The sequence below is a fragment of the Anas acuta genome, chromosome 3, assembly GCF_963932015.1.
Source record: "Anas acuta chromosome 3, bAnaAcu1.1, whole genome shotgun sequence".
In the NCBI taxonomy this organism is placed as follows: domain Eukaryota; kingdom Metazoa; phylum Chordata; class Aves; order Anseriformes; family Anatidae; genus Anas; species Anas acuta.
Window position 1 is genome coordinate 27,852,025 of NC_088981.1, and position 13,719 is coordinate 27,865,743.

The 13,719-nt window shown below is 37.6% G+C and overlaps 1 protein-coding gene across 10 annotated transcripts in view; it reads right to left on the bottom strand.

Annotated features, from left to right (window-relative positions):
- Positions 1–13,719, bottom strand: part of PLD5 (phospholipase D family member 5) — a 177,515-nt gene that overhangs the window by 99,937 nt on the left and 63,859 nt on the right. For 9 of the 10 annotated variants that reach the window (XM_068676321.1, XM_068676320.1, XM_068676327.1 and 6 more), the window contains one exon: positions 5,642–5,778. In XM_068676321.1, coding sequence (XP_068532422.1) covers positions 5,642–5,778 — 137 coding nt within the window. Of the gene's footprint in view, positions 1–5,634; positions 5,779–13,719 lie in introns of those variants that run through there. The other variant, XM_068676328.1, reaches the window with a different exon arrangement.

Consider the following 13,719-nt stretch of genomic DNA (forward strand, 5'->3'; position numbering starts at 1 on the left):
TACTGCAGTAGAATAATATCTACACAGAACATACTGATGAGTTTTGGCACTTTTTTTTTTTTTTTTTTTTTAATTTGTGAAAACATTCTTTATAGCTGAAAGTAAATGCAAAACAAAATCAACCCTTTTTAGGTATTAGGGCAGGAACAGACAAAAGAGAATCTTATTCTGCACTGACACCGAAGAATCATTAACAGAGCATCTTTTCCATTGGAATACATATTTTAAAAATGAAAAAAATAAAAGGTAGGAAAGGTAGAGCTCCCACAGGTGCAAATCTTTTGAATTACTGACTTCCCTCCCTGGCCCAATGAGTTGAATGCCCTTGCAAGTGGTAGGTGGTCCATCAGCTCTTTGCAGCATCCAGCCATAGAAACTTCAATAGTAAGGGTGTTCCTTATTCTGATGCAAAAATAAAAATGACTGAAAATATGGAACATTTAAAAAATTAAGTAGTTTTATAGCTCACTCTCTCCATCACCCCCAAAACAGGAGGACAACAGTCATCATGTTGACAGAAGGCAGTTTTATGCCAAGTGCCTAAGTGTTTTGTAAATAGAAATCTTCAGTTGCTCTTTAACAGGCTTATTTTCAAAATCTGAGCATCTTGTTCTGTTTAGACATTTAATTATTATGCCTGTCATAGTTTGTTTATTAAATAGAAATCAGTCAATATAAACCTTGCTATGTTCAGAACCCACGCAGCGCAGGAAAAATCTCCCCCACAATCAGCCAGGGGCAAAGCAGTTCCAAGGTAAAACAACGTAAGTTTGTGCTGCAGTATGCTCACTTAATAGTCCTGCAAAACCCTACTGAGAGAAATACCAGAGATTTTTTTAAAAATTTTTGTGGTTTATTGCTTTACAAAACTGTGGGCCCTCTCTCACAACCTGAGAATAAAGGAATATCTAACAAAGCTCAAAGCAACACATGGTAACTGTCCAACTGTAACTGCAAGCCAGAGGGAAGATCTACTAGGAGCTACCTGCTATCTCTGCTTCAGTGGGCATCGGACAGGCCAGACAAGGAGAGCTAAGGGTGTATGCCAGATCTGTAGGATCTCTAGTATCACTATCAGCAGGAACAGGCAGAAAAGGAGGCTTATTGAACAGCTGAAGTTACCAGTAATAGATCAAAAAGACCTTAGTTCAAACACTTCAGATAACAGAGACCCTCTCTTATCATCTGTAATTTCTTTTGTTTCCCAGATTGTCATTTTTAAAGTCCACCAGCTAGTTTTAACACAACCACGTAAGTTTCAACTAACGTTATGCCAGAGGCCAGCCAAGATTTATTTAAAAGAAATCAGCCATTAAAAAGTACTATTTTCAAATTACGATAATCTAATTTTTGAGCTGCACTGTCTAATGGACACAGGGCAAGACAGGCAAAGGTCCTGGACTGCTAAGCATACGCTCTTAACCAGCCTCATCCATCAGGGCTGCCTAACAACATTATTATGGATGTCTCAGGAGAACTATTTGTATCCCAAACCAAGCACAAACTGTAAAAATTCCACTTTTCACAGTCATTACTAATTCTTTTAAATCCCTAAGTGTCAATCAGTTGGCATTCCTTTTAATAGAAAGGGTCAAAAGCCATTTGTACTTTGTTAAGTCCAGCATTCTAAAATCAAATTATGTGGAACCAAGCCAGGAGTGTACTGCATTCTCTGAAGCAAAAAGATGCCTCTTAACAGACCTGGTCCAATTGAAAAAAATAAAAATAAATTAAAAAATACACAACTACTTTCAGTAAGCCAGTTTCTCCATAAGTAACTCAAGGTATGAAATTTATATGGGAGACTGTAAATGAGTATACAGAGCATTATTTCATCTAAACCAATACAATTTTCCAGTCAGCAGAACTCAGATTCTAATTTCAATTCTGAAGCCAGAATCTGTCTGCCAGACCAATTTTACAGACCTTTCCCCACCTCCACCCAGATCTTTTTCTGAATGGCGCCATGTGTTTCAGTAGGAGACAGTAATTTTTAGAATGGTTCTTGGTGATTATTCTGATGAGTACATGTATTTGCCCTCAATTACTAGGAGAGAGTTGTAATTTCTTTTAAATTATAAATTTGTACTTTTTGGATTATATCATCATAAACAAGATTTTAAAAAATAATCAAAATAATTCTATATTTACACATGAAATGAACAACAAGATTTTCAGTCATTTCTTAGTTAAATACTGAATCTACTCAATATTACTGAATATTGAATTTGTCTGCCCATGTAACAAACAAAATGCAAAATGGTTATGTAGCTTCCAGCAATCTGACATCACATTGTTACAGTCAAAAATGGTCTGTAAGGTAAAATGCTTTTTAGTTCTCAATCACAGGCTGAGCTTTTCAGCAAAAGCTCAAAGATTACAAATTATAATTAATAGTTCTGGTTTCAAACTTAGTTTCATTTCTTCAAATTGCTATTTCCCGTGTGTCCTTTTAGATGTGCAGTAACAATCCTTTCAGCGATGGCGAAGACATGCAAAAAAGCCTGCTCCTCCACTTCCCTGAGAAGTTTTTGTTACAAAATTCCCAAGAAAAATAAGTATATCAGTAAAGGGGAAGGTCTTTTTGACAACATATCTTCTAAGCATTCCTAATGTAGTCCAAGTTTAAGGATTAATAAAAAAGGAGTCTCATGTTGAATTACAGCAAACCAATCCGGAAGGTTGTATTTGTATTTCTGAACAATGCAATCACAACAACATAAAGATGACGTAGAGGCTTTATGTGAAAATACTGCTTACAACATAATTCACTTATTTCTCTCTCAGGCCAGAAAAAGATCTGGACTTCTAAAAATGTCTTCCTTTATACCCCCCTCCCCACACGCCCCCCCCCAATTCTCAATTCTCACTTGTTTTTTTTTTTTTTGGCAAAAGCTCCAAAAATTTCTAGCTGAAGAACTATTCTAGACCACAGTTCTATTTTAGCTATATTTTCCTTTAGAATCAAAACACAGAAATGAAGTTGATTTTCAGAAGATGAAAGCCTTTAACAAACCATCATAGAAATTCTTGTCAAATCAATAGCATTCTTTCCCATCAAGCTTCTTCACACACACAAAAAAAAAAAGGATCATACATATAAACTTGTACTTGATAATAATTTCATCTGAAAAAATGACATTCTATTGCCATCCTTTCTCAGCACATCCTGCAAATGTAAGCACCTGTTCCTGAATTTCAGTGAAAGTACTCACACAGCAGAAATATAAGAATTCAATAATTCTTGTCTTACTTATTAAAAGTGCTTACCCCCGAGTACTAAATATATGCCACACAGCAATTGATCTTACAGCACTTCAGTTAAGTCTGCAATATATTTAACACAAAAAGGAGCCCATTTTCATCACGTAAAGAAGGATTCAATGTTAGTAGGTAGCAGCTGCCAGCACTTGGATACTGCAATAGCTGTTATTAGAAATGGTTTAGGCAGTTTATAGACACAGCATTGATGTGCCTTCTGGTTCAAGTATTAGTAGCTAGATCACGCACTTGAATCACTCTGTGAAAGGCATCTTAAAATAGAGCTGGGTTCTGAGATCACTTTTATCACTGTAAATGCAGAACAGTTTCATTGACTCTAATGGTTAACAACAGCGTGCCGGATTTACGCCCAGGCTCCTCTTACGCAGTCCAAGAGAAACAAGAATGACACACGCCAACCAACAAAGAACTGAGCAGAGACGAGCGTTCTTTGGAAAGAGAGACTGGTGTATCGCAAACCAAGAGACAAAAGCAGTTAACCTCTTAGACATGGAAACAATCATATGCCAGTTCACAATAGCATTGAACGTCACTCCCACTCTTGATTTTTTTTTTTTTTCATTTGAAAAATACAAAGTGAAGAATAAATTCTTCCTTGGCTAGGCTTAGGGACAAAACGTGGAACCTTTAGTTTAAAAAAATAAGAAGCAAGCACAGTCCACAACTAAAGTCATGTGCAAATTGAAGCAAATGAGCAGAAAGACTTTCTCCTCATCTGACCTAGTTCTGTCAAAGATTCACACATAGAGAAGTGGGTGTAGAGGTGACACATACAGTATCTTTAAAAATTTTGGAAGGCAACAACTCACAGTAAAGAATACCTAAGACCCTGATGGGGAAAAGAAAACTAACTGAACTCTAGAAAATTCAGACAAGATCTTAGAAGGCTGTCCAGAACTGTGGGCATACCTGAAAATGAACAGATTCGGGCCAAGTAATTTTACAAGAAAAAAAAAAATAAAATGCTGGAAAAATGAAGTCCTGGAAGCATGGTGTCAACAGAATGGGTTTCAGGACACAGCTGCCTGCAGGATACAGGTACGTAATAGTTGAAAGAATATTCAGGAAAGCAAATTTGAAGAAACTTTCTTTGCTTTGTTACGGGACTGTGAATTGCTACTGACTGTGCAGTGACAGTTGCACCATAGAAAGGTATTAAGATACTGTCCCCAAAGAGGCTGCACACAAAATGAACAACTTGCAGAAACAAGAAGAGAAGTCTCTAACAGACATTAAAATTTCATTAGCTTATACTAAAAAACAAATATCAATTTCTCCAACTCACCATAGGCCACTGGTAGCTGGGTAGATTCTGAACGCATCCCGTGGAGCGGTCAGCCACAGCCGCTGGACCAGGTTGCCCAGGGTGGCCGCAGAGCCCATCCTTGGAGCTACACTAAGCCCAGCTGGGCACAACCCTGAACAGCCATCTATAGCTGAGCCTGCCATCAGCCAGGGGCGGACTGGGAGAGCCCCAGAGACCCCTCCCCACCCAGGCAGTTCTGTGACCCCATGAGAATGGAGAAGTTACTTAAGGGTAACTGTTCTCCCACAAACTGAATCACTGAGAGTGCTCTACATGCAAGTTAAATCCTCGAAGAAAAGCAGAATACAACTGTGAACAACATCCACAAATATTTGTTGTTGTTGTGTTGTCTTTTTCTTTAAACCAGCCTTGCCAGAGAACAGAAGAGGGCCTTGGACAATACGATGTAGAAAAAGCACTGGACATCACTGAGAAACAGATTTGTGGAGGAGCCTGCCAGTGAGGAGAGGTAGAATGAAATTCACAGGCTGGAAATGAAAAGCCTGAAAAAACTAATCACCTACTTCAATTTAAGGTTGAAAGAGATGCAAAACCATGGCAGGTGTCTGAGGCAAAACTTAATCTAATACAATCAATACTCCATTCTTTCTGTCTGTATCGCTAATTCCTCACAGCTCCCAGCCAAGACACTGTGCATGTAAAGGGAGTGCAATGAGCAGGAATAGGCTATACAAAAGGGGCAGCCTTAGGTCGAAGGTGATCAGTGACCTTCCCTGTGAAAGAAAGATATGGTGGAACTGGGAGCAGCATGAGCCACATCAGTCCTCATTTACTGAAACGTAATGGACTTCGACCCACGCTTACAAAAAATTGAACTAGCACAAGGGCCTTGCTCAAAACACAGCACCAAAAAAAATCAAAAGGTGTGTGCTTTATTTTGTCAAAGAAACCTCCAAAACAAGAAACCATCTTTTCCTGTTTCCTACTCTTACCAATTACACCACAGGATTATGGTAGTTATTATGCATCATTGTATAGCACATATATATTCTTATCCACCCCAAAAGAGAAGTTTTGTTTGTTACCTCTTACCGACAGTTATTTTGACAGTTCTTTTCTGAGAGTCCATCCTCATCTTCTCCCATAATATCCACTGCCGAAAATATCAGTGCAACCAGAATTGCAAAGCAGCATACCAGTGCAAAGATCACAATGCATCTTTGCTGGGACTGAAAGAGATTAAGATTAAAAAAGTTTTAATGGGGTGAGCACATTCCAGTCAATGACCTGAGACTCTACAAATTTTAAATAAGATCTAAACTTCTTTGAAGATCTTACTGCCATAGCTGTCAACATGAAACACACCTCGAGATGAAAACAGCCTCAAAACCTTCCTCAATGTATCACCTTGATGTATTTTGTATTTCTCAGACACTGCTAAATAATTCATGTCATAAATAATATTCATAATTTAAACTGTCTTCTGTTTGTACCACAAGGAAAGCAGTATACATTAAAATAATGTTTCTCACATTAACTGCATATTTTCTGATTGAGCATCACAGATACAATACACACTTCAGCATTGCAATCAAAAGCCTTGAGAGTTTTGTTGTGTTTGGCTGGAATAAAACATGTAATTGCAAGAAGACTGAAGGACAAAGTCCTTTTTATTGCTACACAAAGTAACTGGCATTGTTATAATCCTCACAGCAATTGAGACACTGGCCAGTCCTTGCCCCACAGCACTTATAATACAAGGAAAACAAATTCACAGATGTTAGATGGGATTCAAGGAAACAGTGGGAGACCGCTGGTCAATACAACAGGCAATGCTCTTGGCATTTGAGAGGAAATTAAACACAGCATAGCATGTCCTTACCCTTCAATATGAAATCCTGCAGCATTAAACGGGATACAAGTGTTTACAGCCCTAGATAAATGTGAAACCTTCTCCAGAATCTCCTGAACTGCCATTTACACAGCTGCACGAATAAAGATTATTTTTATTCTGAAATCTACTGTTTAAATATAGTGTGTTTTTCTATTTAAGAAAAAAAAATTATTGAATGTGTTTTTGTGCAAAAATCTAACTTGTTACCATAGTTATTTTCTTAATTTTCATTATTGCCCTGTAAATGAAATTTCACATTCAAAAAGGTTTTATAAAGAATGGGAAAGAGGGAAAATGCATAAGAAAGCAATCAACCTAATGCTTGTGCCTTGAAAACAACTTTATAGTATTTACGTTGCTCTTGACACTTATTGTAAGAGGTAATATACTTCAGACTAGCAAGAACTTTTCCATGTCTGCATAAAGAAAAGGCCAACTTATGAGAATGTAGCATAAGAAATTTTTCAAGCATTTGCAAAATCTACTCCTGAAACAAATAAACAAATACAGTTTGGACTTTTTTTTTCCTTTTTGCTGCTAGGTATAGTCATGGTAACATAAGAATAAAAATTAGAAATGACTGCATTTGGGTGCCCAAAACCAAAGCTGCAGTCACATGTCCAGTAGGACATCATCCTCTCACTAAGACCACCTCCCTCATGCAATTTGCTACAGTTCTCTAAGGGTATTTGCAGAAACCAATGCAGCTTCTTCCAAGCACTGGCTTTATTTCCATGGCAGCAAGATTGCAAGGCTACTCCCACACCAGCAAGCCAAACAGAGCCAGGACTTGTTCTCTCTCCCTAAGGACAGAGGCCGTGAGCCAGCACAGCTCACACCACTAGTGCTCTGTTCACTCTAGTAACAGGATAACTGCAGTCATCCTACTCACTGGAAACAGTCTTGAGCCCAATACTGTGATAAAAATTTGGCTAAACTGCAGCAACAGGCATTCTAGCTCTGTACAAATCCTAGCACTGTACAAATGACTGTGCGGCACCGCTCCAGGTATTGCCTCCCATCCTCTTGCTGTGTCTCTATGCAAGCAGCAGCACAACTGAGCACCCCAGGGGCCTCGGGGCCAGGAGGGAGCACATGAGCCTTCAAGGCTGGGCCAGCCAGGCTGAGGCACCAAGAGATGTTTCACTGAAGGGAGCCTGCAGTACCTTCTATCACCCTAAAACATCCCTGAAAACCTTTGTGAGCACCTTAAACCTAAAAGGCCAAAAACTACAGCAGATCCAAAATGATACGGTATCACAAGAGGAAGAAGAATAAGGGCAAGTGAAACCAATGCCTGAAGTGTCTTCACTACCAGGACATTTTATTGTAGCAATATACAGGTGGTTTTGTTCCAGGAACATGGAAAGGGGAAGCCAAAATAATCATAGAATCATTTAGGTTGGAAATCTAGCTTTGAATCCCATTCCACATAAATTCAGGGAATATAGTCAAGGCTTCTAGACTTCAGTGTTGTAGTCTAAGTTTGTGTAAAGTTTAAATTCCTATTCTTTCAGTTCTGAGCATGCACAGCTTGCCAAGCTCTCCAGTTTGACTGCTTATTAGAGCAGGGTACCATTAGCACCACTAATAAGACCACTGCTATTCTACCAACACGAAAATAAAGACAGAATTACATACATCTAATTTACTGCTCTTATTTACACAGGTGATCTGTATCAAGCATTCCTCTTTGACAGACATAGTAGATGAGTTATTTTACTTTTTCTTAAGTACCAGCTTAACAGCATGTTCACAAGTAGTGTAGGGGACCTTTTAAATCCACACATGCTATAAAGGAACCTTATCAAACTCTAACAATATTATTTTTTCTTTGAACTAAGGATAGCACAAAATATTAAATAAATAAATAAGCAATGTTTCCAAGTTTACTATTCTCCTAATCCCACATTTTTAGTCACAGACCTGAAAGGCCAGGTAAAGATCATTTAAAAAAAAACCACAAACAACATACAAATAGTAAAGAGGATTTTGAATGTTTTTACAGTTCATCTTGAAATTACTCTTGCTGAGTGGTGATTTTTGCCAGCTTTTAAATCTATATGTTACATTATGAATGAATATTTGAATATTGCTTATCTTCAAATTAATGTTTATATTAGAAAACAAATAAACAAAAATAGCTACTGGCAACAAATAAGTCTCCAGAGCCTTTCTTTTGACAATGGTAATAAATCTTAATTTTCATGCACTGCCACCAACACTGCAGACAATTTTATAATAGGCTTTTTCCAGTTATAATAGATCAGAACAGCCCATGCCGCTGTTCTATTCCACTGTGTGCATGTGCTCACAGGCATGTGTGAGTAGTAGCAGGCTTCTTGAAAGAAATTAATTCAACACAGAAGAGCTCACGCTGCAGAGAGGCTATAAGGAATTTGTTAGATTTGCTCTTCAGGCTCTTGCATGGATGAGCTTGGGTAAACCGTTTGCTTGATGCTATGGTGTTGTGCGGCCCCTTGGCAACGGGGATCTGAGCTTATCAGACCTATCCTCTTGCTGCTTTCAGTACTTGCCTAAAAACCCTGTGTTCAAGCTTTTGGTCTTCAACACTTAGTTATGGAATACAATCGAAAGACCTCTAAAGCTTATGTAGTCCATCTCTCCACATACACAATTAATTTAGACAAATACTGTTTCTAAAACATGTTTGTTCTAAAAAATTTCCAGTTGAAAGAGATCCTGCATTCTCTTCAGGTAACCTGCCCCATGCATTGGTACCTTACTGATGCCTAGCTAATTCTCTCCTGCTGCCATATAATCTTTTTCCTTCCCATATGTGCTGAAAACAGAGAGACAGTATTTCATTCTTTCCTGCTGTGACCTTTTATACATTTGAAGGTTGCTGGAGGTGCTATGAAGCCTGGGCACAGAGCATCAGAGGACAAGGATGGCTGAGAGTTTCACTCTCAAGAAGTGCAGACTTCTTTCCAGCATGAGCCCTAAGATTTTGTTACATGACAGACAGATTTCTTCAAAGCTTAGAAAGAATGAGAAATAAACCCTGCAGAAATGAGGACTATCAAAAAAGCTGCTATTTTCCACTTCATGAGCAAAATGCATTTCTTTCACCTGCCTCATCCACCTTAAACAAAACCATTGTTTAAAAAAATAAAATCCAGTCAAATACTGCATTTACTAAATGAAAGCATGGTATTTTTCATGCTGTTATATCCCCAGGTAGAGAGCAAGAAAAAGAGCAAAACCTGCACACAATGACTATGCAGTACAGCACTACTTGGAGAAGATTTTCTTCTGAGAAGGACTCTATCTGTTTATTTTTATTAAGAAAAATGATAGCCTGTGTCAGTTAAGGTTGCATCAGATCCAGGGCTATCCAAGCAGAATTTACAATGAGAGCAAGAAAACACCCTCCATCTTCACTGCATTCCCATTGCTCAAAGACTGTTAAGAACATTTCAATGTCTCATAGCTTTAATTTTCTTCACAGACAGCAGATATCTCTGTAACATGCACATAATGAAGCCATTACATGTAAACACCCAGAAGATAAGGAATTTTGTCAAGAAAAAGTCACATTAATCATTTTTGATTTCCATCTTTCCTACTCAAAAAACTTGTTATACTGCTGGAGAAGCTGAAAATAACATATACATTGACCTTTAATAAAAACTTTCTTTCAAACTCTACAAACTTCATCCAGATTATTATAAGAGAGAGAAAAAACTGGATGGAATATCACCCTCATTGAAAAAAACCTGAAGACATTTTAGAAGTGATTCAGATGATTCTGCTGCGTATATATATATTCATGCTTTTATCAATAATCTAAATTATGGAATAGAAAGGAAATGTGCTGATTAAGTTTTCAATCAAAAAAAACAGAGTATATTGAAAGCGTGCTGGAAGACTAGATTAAAATTTCAAAATATTCTCGACAATTCAGAGAATATGTTGAGAAAAACAGGTTAAAATTCTATTAAGGAAGAAAAAAAGCTACCAGCAGGTATGAGCAAGCAGTCACACAGATACAGGAACTTAGAAACCGTTAGGAAAAAAGGACAATAAAAATGATTAAGAGGCTGAAACACTTGGTTTAAGAAGAGAGACCAAAAAAAGAAATAAAAAATAGGACTCTGTAGTTTGGAGAGGAAAAAAATCATCAGAGCACCAGATAAAGTGAAGGCAAAATTACTATTCACCAAGTAGCACACTACCAGAAATAGGGATGTTTATTGAAGCTAGTAGAAGTTAAGTTTCAGACAGATCAAGTACTTTTTTATACAGTGGATATTGAGCATATGGAATTTGTTGTCACAGGAGGCTGTGAAAGCAAATAGCAGCGGCAGGTTTAAAAAGGGATTAGATAATGCCTTTGACAACATGTCCAGAGCAGCTGCTAGAGGAAACAGACAAGGATGTGCCTTTCCAATACAGAAGTTGGGTGGCATGCTATTGCCCCTGTTAAACACACCGTGCCAGGACTAGATGTTTCACTGGCCTGAGCAGTAGGTTTTATTTTCTGTGTTTATATATTATTTTTTCATAGAAAAAATAAACTAGTTATAGCACACTACAATGTGGACACGAATCCATCATGTCACACTGTACTATTGACTTATATTTCTACATCCTGCTCTAGTTTTTGTAGTGCATACAAGGCAACAATAATCCCTACCTCTACTTCAAATGTGCATGTTTTGTTCACCTTTCAATAGTGCACAGAGAGAGTTAAGAGAAAAATCAACAATAGCCATTTACTCATATAGTCGCCAAAGAAAGAAGAGCTAATTCACTGAACAACGTTCTTTAATTTCAGTGTTTTCCAACCAAACGAGGCATACAAAGTCATACTGTCTGCCCAGTTTCTTTTGGATCTGTACTTGAAAGAAAGATCTATAGTAATGTAATTATCTCAGATGTTTTATGAAATCCAGCATCTAGGTAGACTTGGCTGAGAGACCCAACAGTGCAACTCCCGAGGAAAAGATGGTCCAAAGCTTTGCCTTTCAGCACGTACACCACTCAGCACCATGCAGCCAGGGATGGGAAGAGTCGCTGCCACAGCACTCTGGGAGGGTGCAGGGCCTTGAGTGCGCACCCACAGCGAAGCAGCTGCTTTGGTTCCACTGCTCTCTGAACAAACGTTTGATCCAGCAGGTCAGGCACGTAACACAATGACAGACACAGTGCTATAAATAGAAAAAACTATAAACTACCCTGGAAGAGATCCAAGGCTTTACATACTACTTATCTGAACCTCCTCCACACAAAGTGCTATATTACAGGCATCCATTAACAGTCACAATATGAGCTCTGTAGAAAAAAAAAAAAAAAAGAGGTTTACAGGACATGACCGGCTAATCTCTGCTGTATTTTGTTGACAGGAATTGGCATAAGAGAGGACTAAGGCATTTAAGTGTTCACATGCCATTTTCCTTGAATCAGGCCCTGATGTCTGACCATGATATATTGACTCAGTCTTTAGCATAATGTAAGACAGTATTGTAGTTTGAGAAAGGTAAAAAAAGGCCAACATATGCCCTAAAAACAGTCTAGTGAAATCCAGTCTCTCCTGCAAAGAAAAAAAAATATGTTGAATATTCACAACCTGGCCCAAACAACCAAATCAGAATGCTATTAATAATTCATTAGTAAAAAAAAAAAAAACAAAACAAACAAACAAACAAAAAAACCACTATAAATATTATTTCTATATCCAAATATCAGTTTACACATTTCTAAACCTGGAGACTCTAGGTAGCTGCTCTTACCACTGCTAATATTAATTCTACTACTCCATCAAGAATTTTCCAAGTAAAAATCACTGCACTAAAGAAAGCTGTAATTGACTTCTTTTGGGATGAGCACATCTCCATATGATCAAAGACACACTACCTCTAGAAAAGACATACCAAACTGAAAACAAAAAACAACAAACAAAATATATAAAACCCCAGAAGCTAGAACCAATGGCAACAGTACTTGATTGCTGCTTCAGGGTGAGCAAAGAAAGGTCAAGAAGGTACAGTGAAGGTAAGGGTGGAGAGAAAAAATAAATAAGGGGAAAAAAATATTCATTGTACTCTTTCAACTTTTAATCTAAAGACTAATCACATTTATTTTAAAGTGAAAAGGAACATTTTTAAATGTTGAAGAAGGGGAAAATAACGTTTTTTCCATAAGTTGCAGGTGAAACATGCTCAGAACATTTTTATTAGACATTGCAGACTTTTTAAATGCCTCACTAAGAAAAGAAAGACACCTCATTCAATAATTACTTGAGATCATGTGCTTAACATGTGCATAACACGTTCCCCTGGACCAGTCTACTGCACATAGCTCTGACTGCACAATTCTGCCCCAAACTGGGCAGGATTGCCATGACCATCAGACAGCTTTAGCTCTTCAGGTGAGGCACCTAAGCTAGACCAGACCATACACAGATGAATACATAGATTTGATGCTTGTGATCTCTAACTTCCAAGTGGTAATGTCTCGTGTTTAAAACTACACAGATATTTTAGTACTTTAATAACTGTGACAAAAAGCATTAATGACATGCTCAGTTGAGTAACCTAAAGCTTGCTTTCAGGACAAATCTGCTGTCAGCAAATCTTATTTCTTTCAAGAAAGTGTTTTAAAGCCTTATTAGCAGCAACCTTAGTTAAGATAAACTAAATGAAAACTAGAAGTCAATTAAGATATTTTTCCTTAAAGTCAAATAAGACATTTTTCTGCTGGTGTTTGCATGTGTCATTTTTGTACAGTTAGGTCAAGCTTCTTTACGCACACAGCTTTTCATTGTTTTTCTGAGTTTTTTTGTTTGTTTTTCCCAAAAGGAGATGAGACAAAACCAAAAACAAACAAACAAAAAAAAAAAAAAACAGACTTAAAAATATGAAAACATGGCTACAGGCACAGAAACACCATCCAGGAAGCTGAAGATACAGACAAATTTAAGTTCAAGTGTAGTTCTGCAGCATAAACTCACTACTCTACCACCAAGGTGCTTTTTTTTTTTTTTGACTTAGCCAGTTGAATTCACAAGACAATACATTACCTTTTTTACATCAACTTTTTCCACTGAGGTTTAATCATTTCTCCCTGCAGTTGGGCCAGTTGGCTAAGAGTACAAGTACCATCAATTAACCGCAATATGACATTAAGTCATAATAAAGCAATCACACTCTACAGGCTACAGCAGTGGTGCAACTGAACCTGGCAGAACTTAGTTTCAGTTAGTTTAACCATAAATTACCAGTTTCCCTTTTATAAAGCATAAGACACAAGT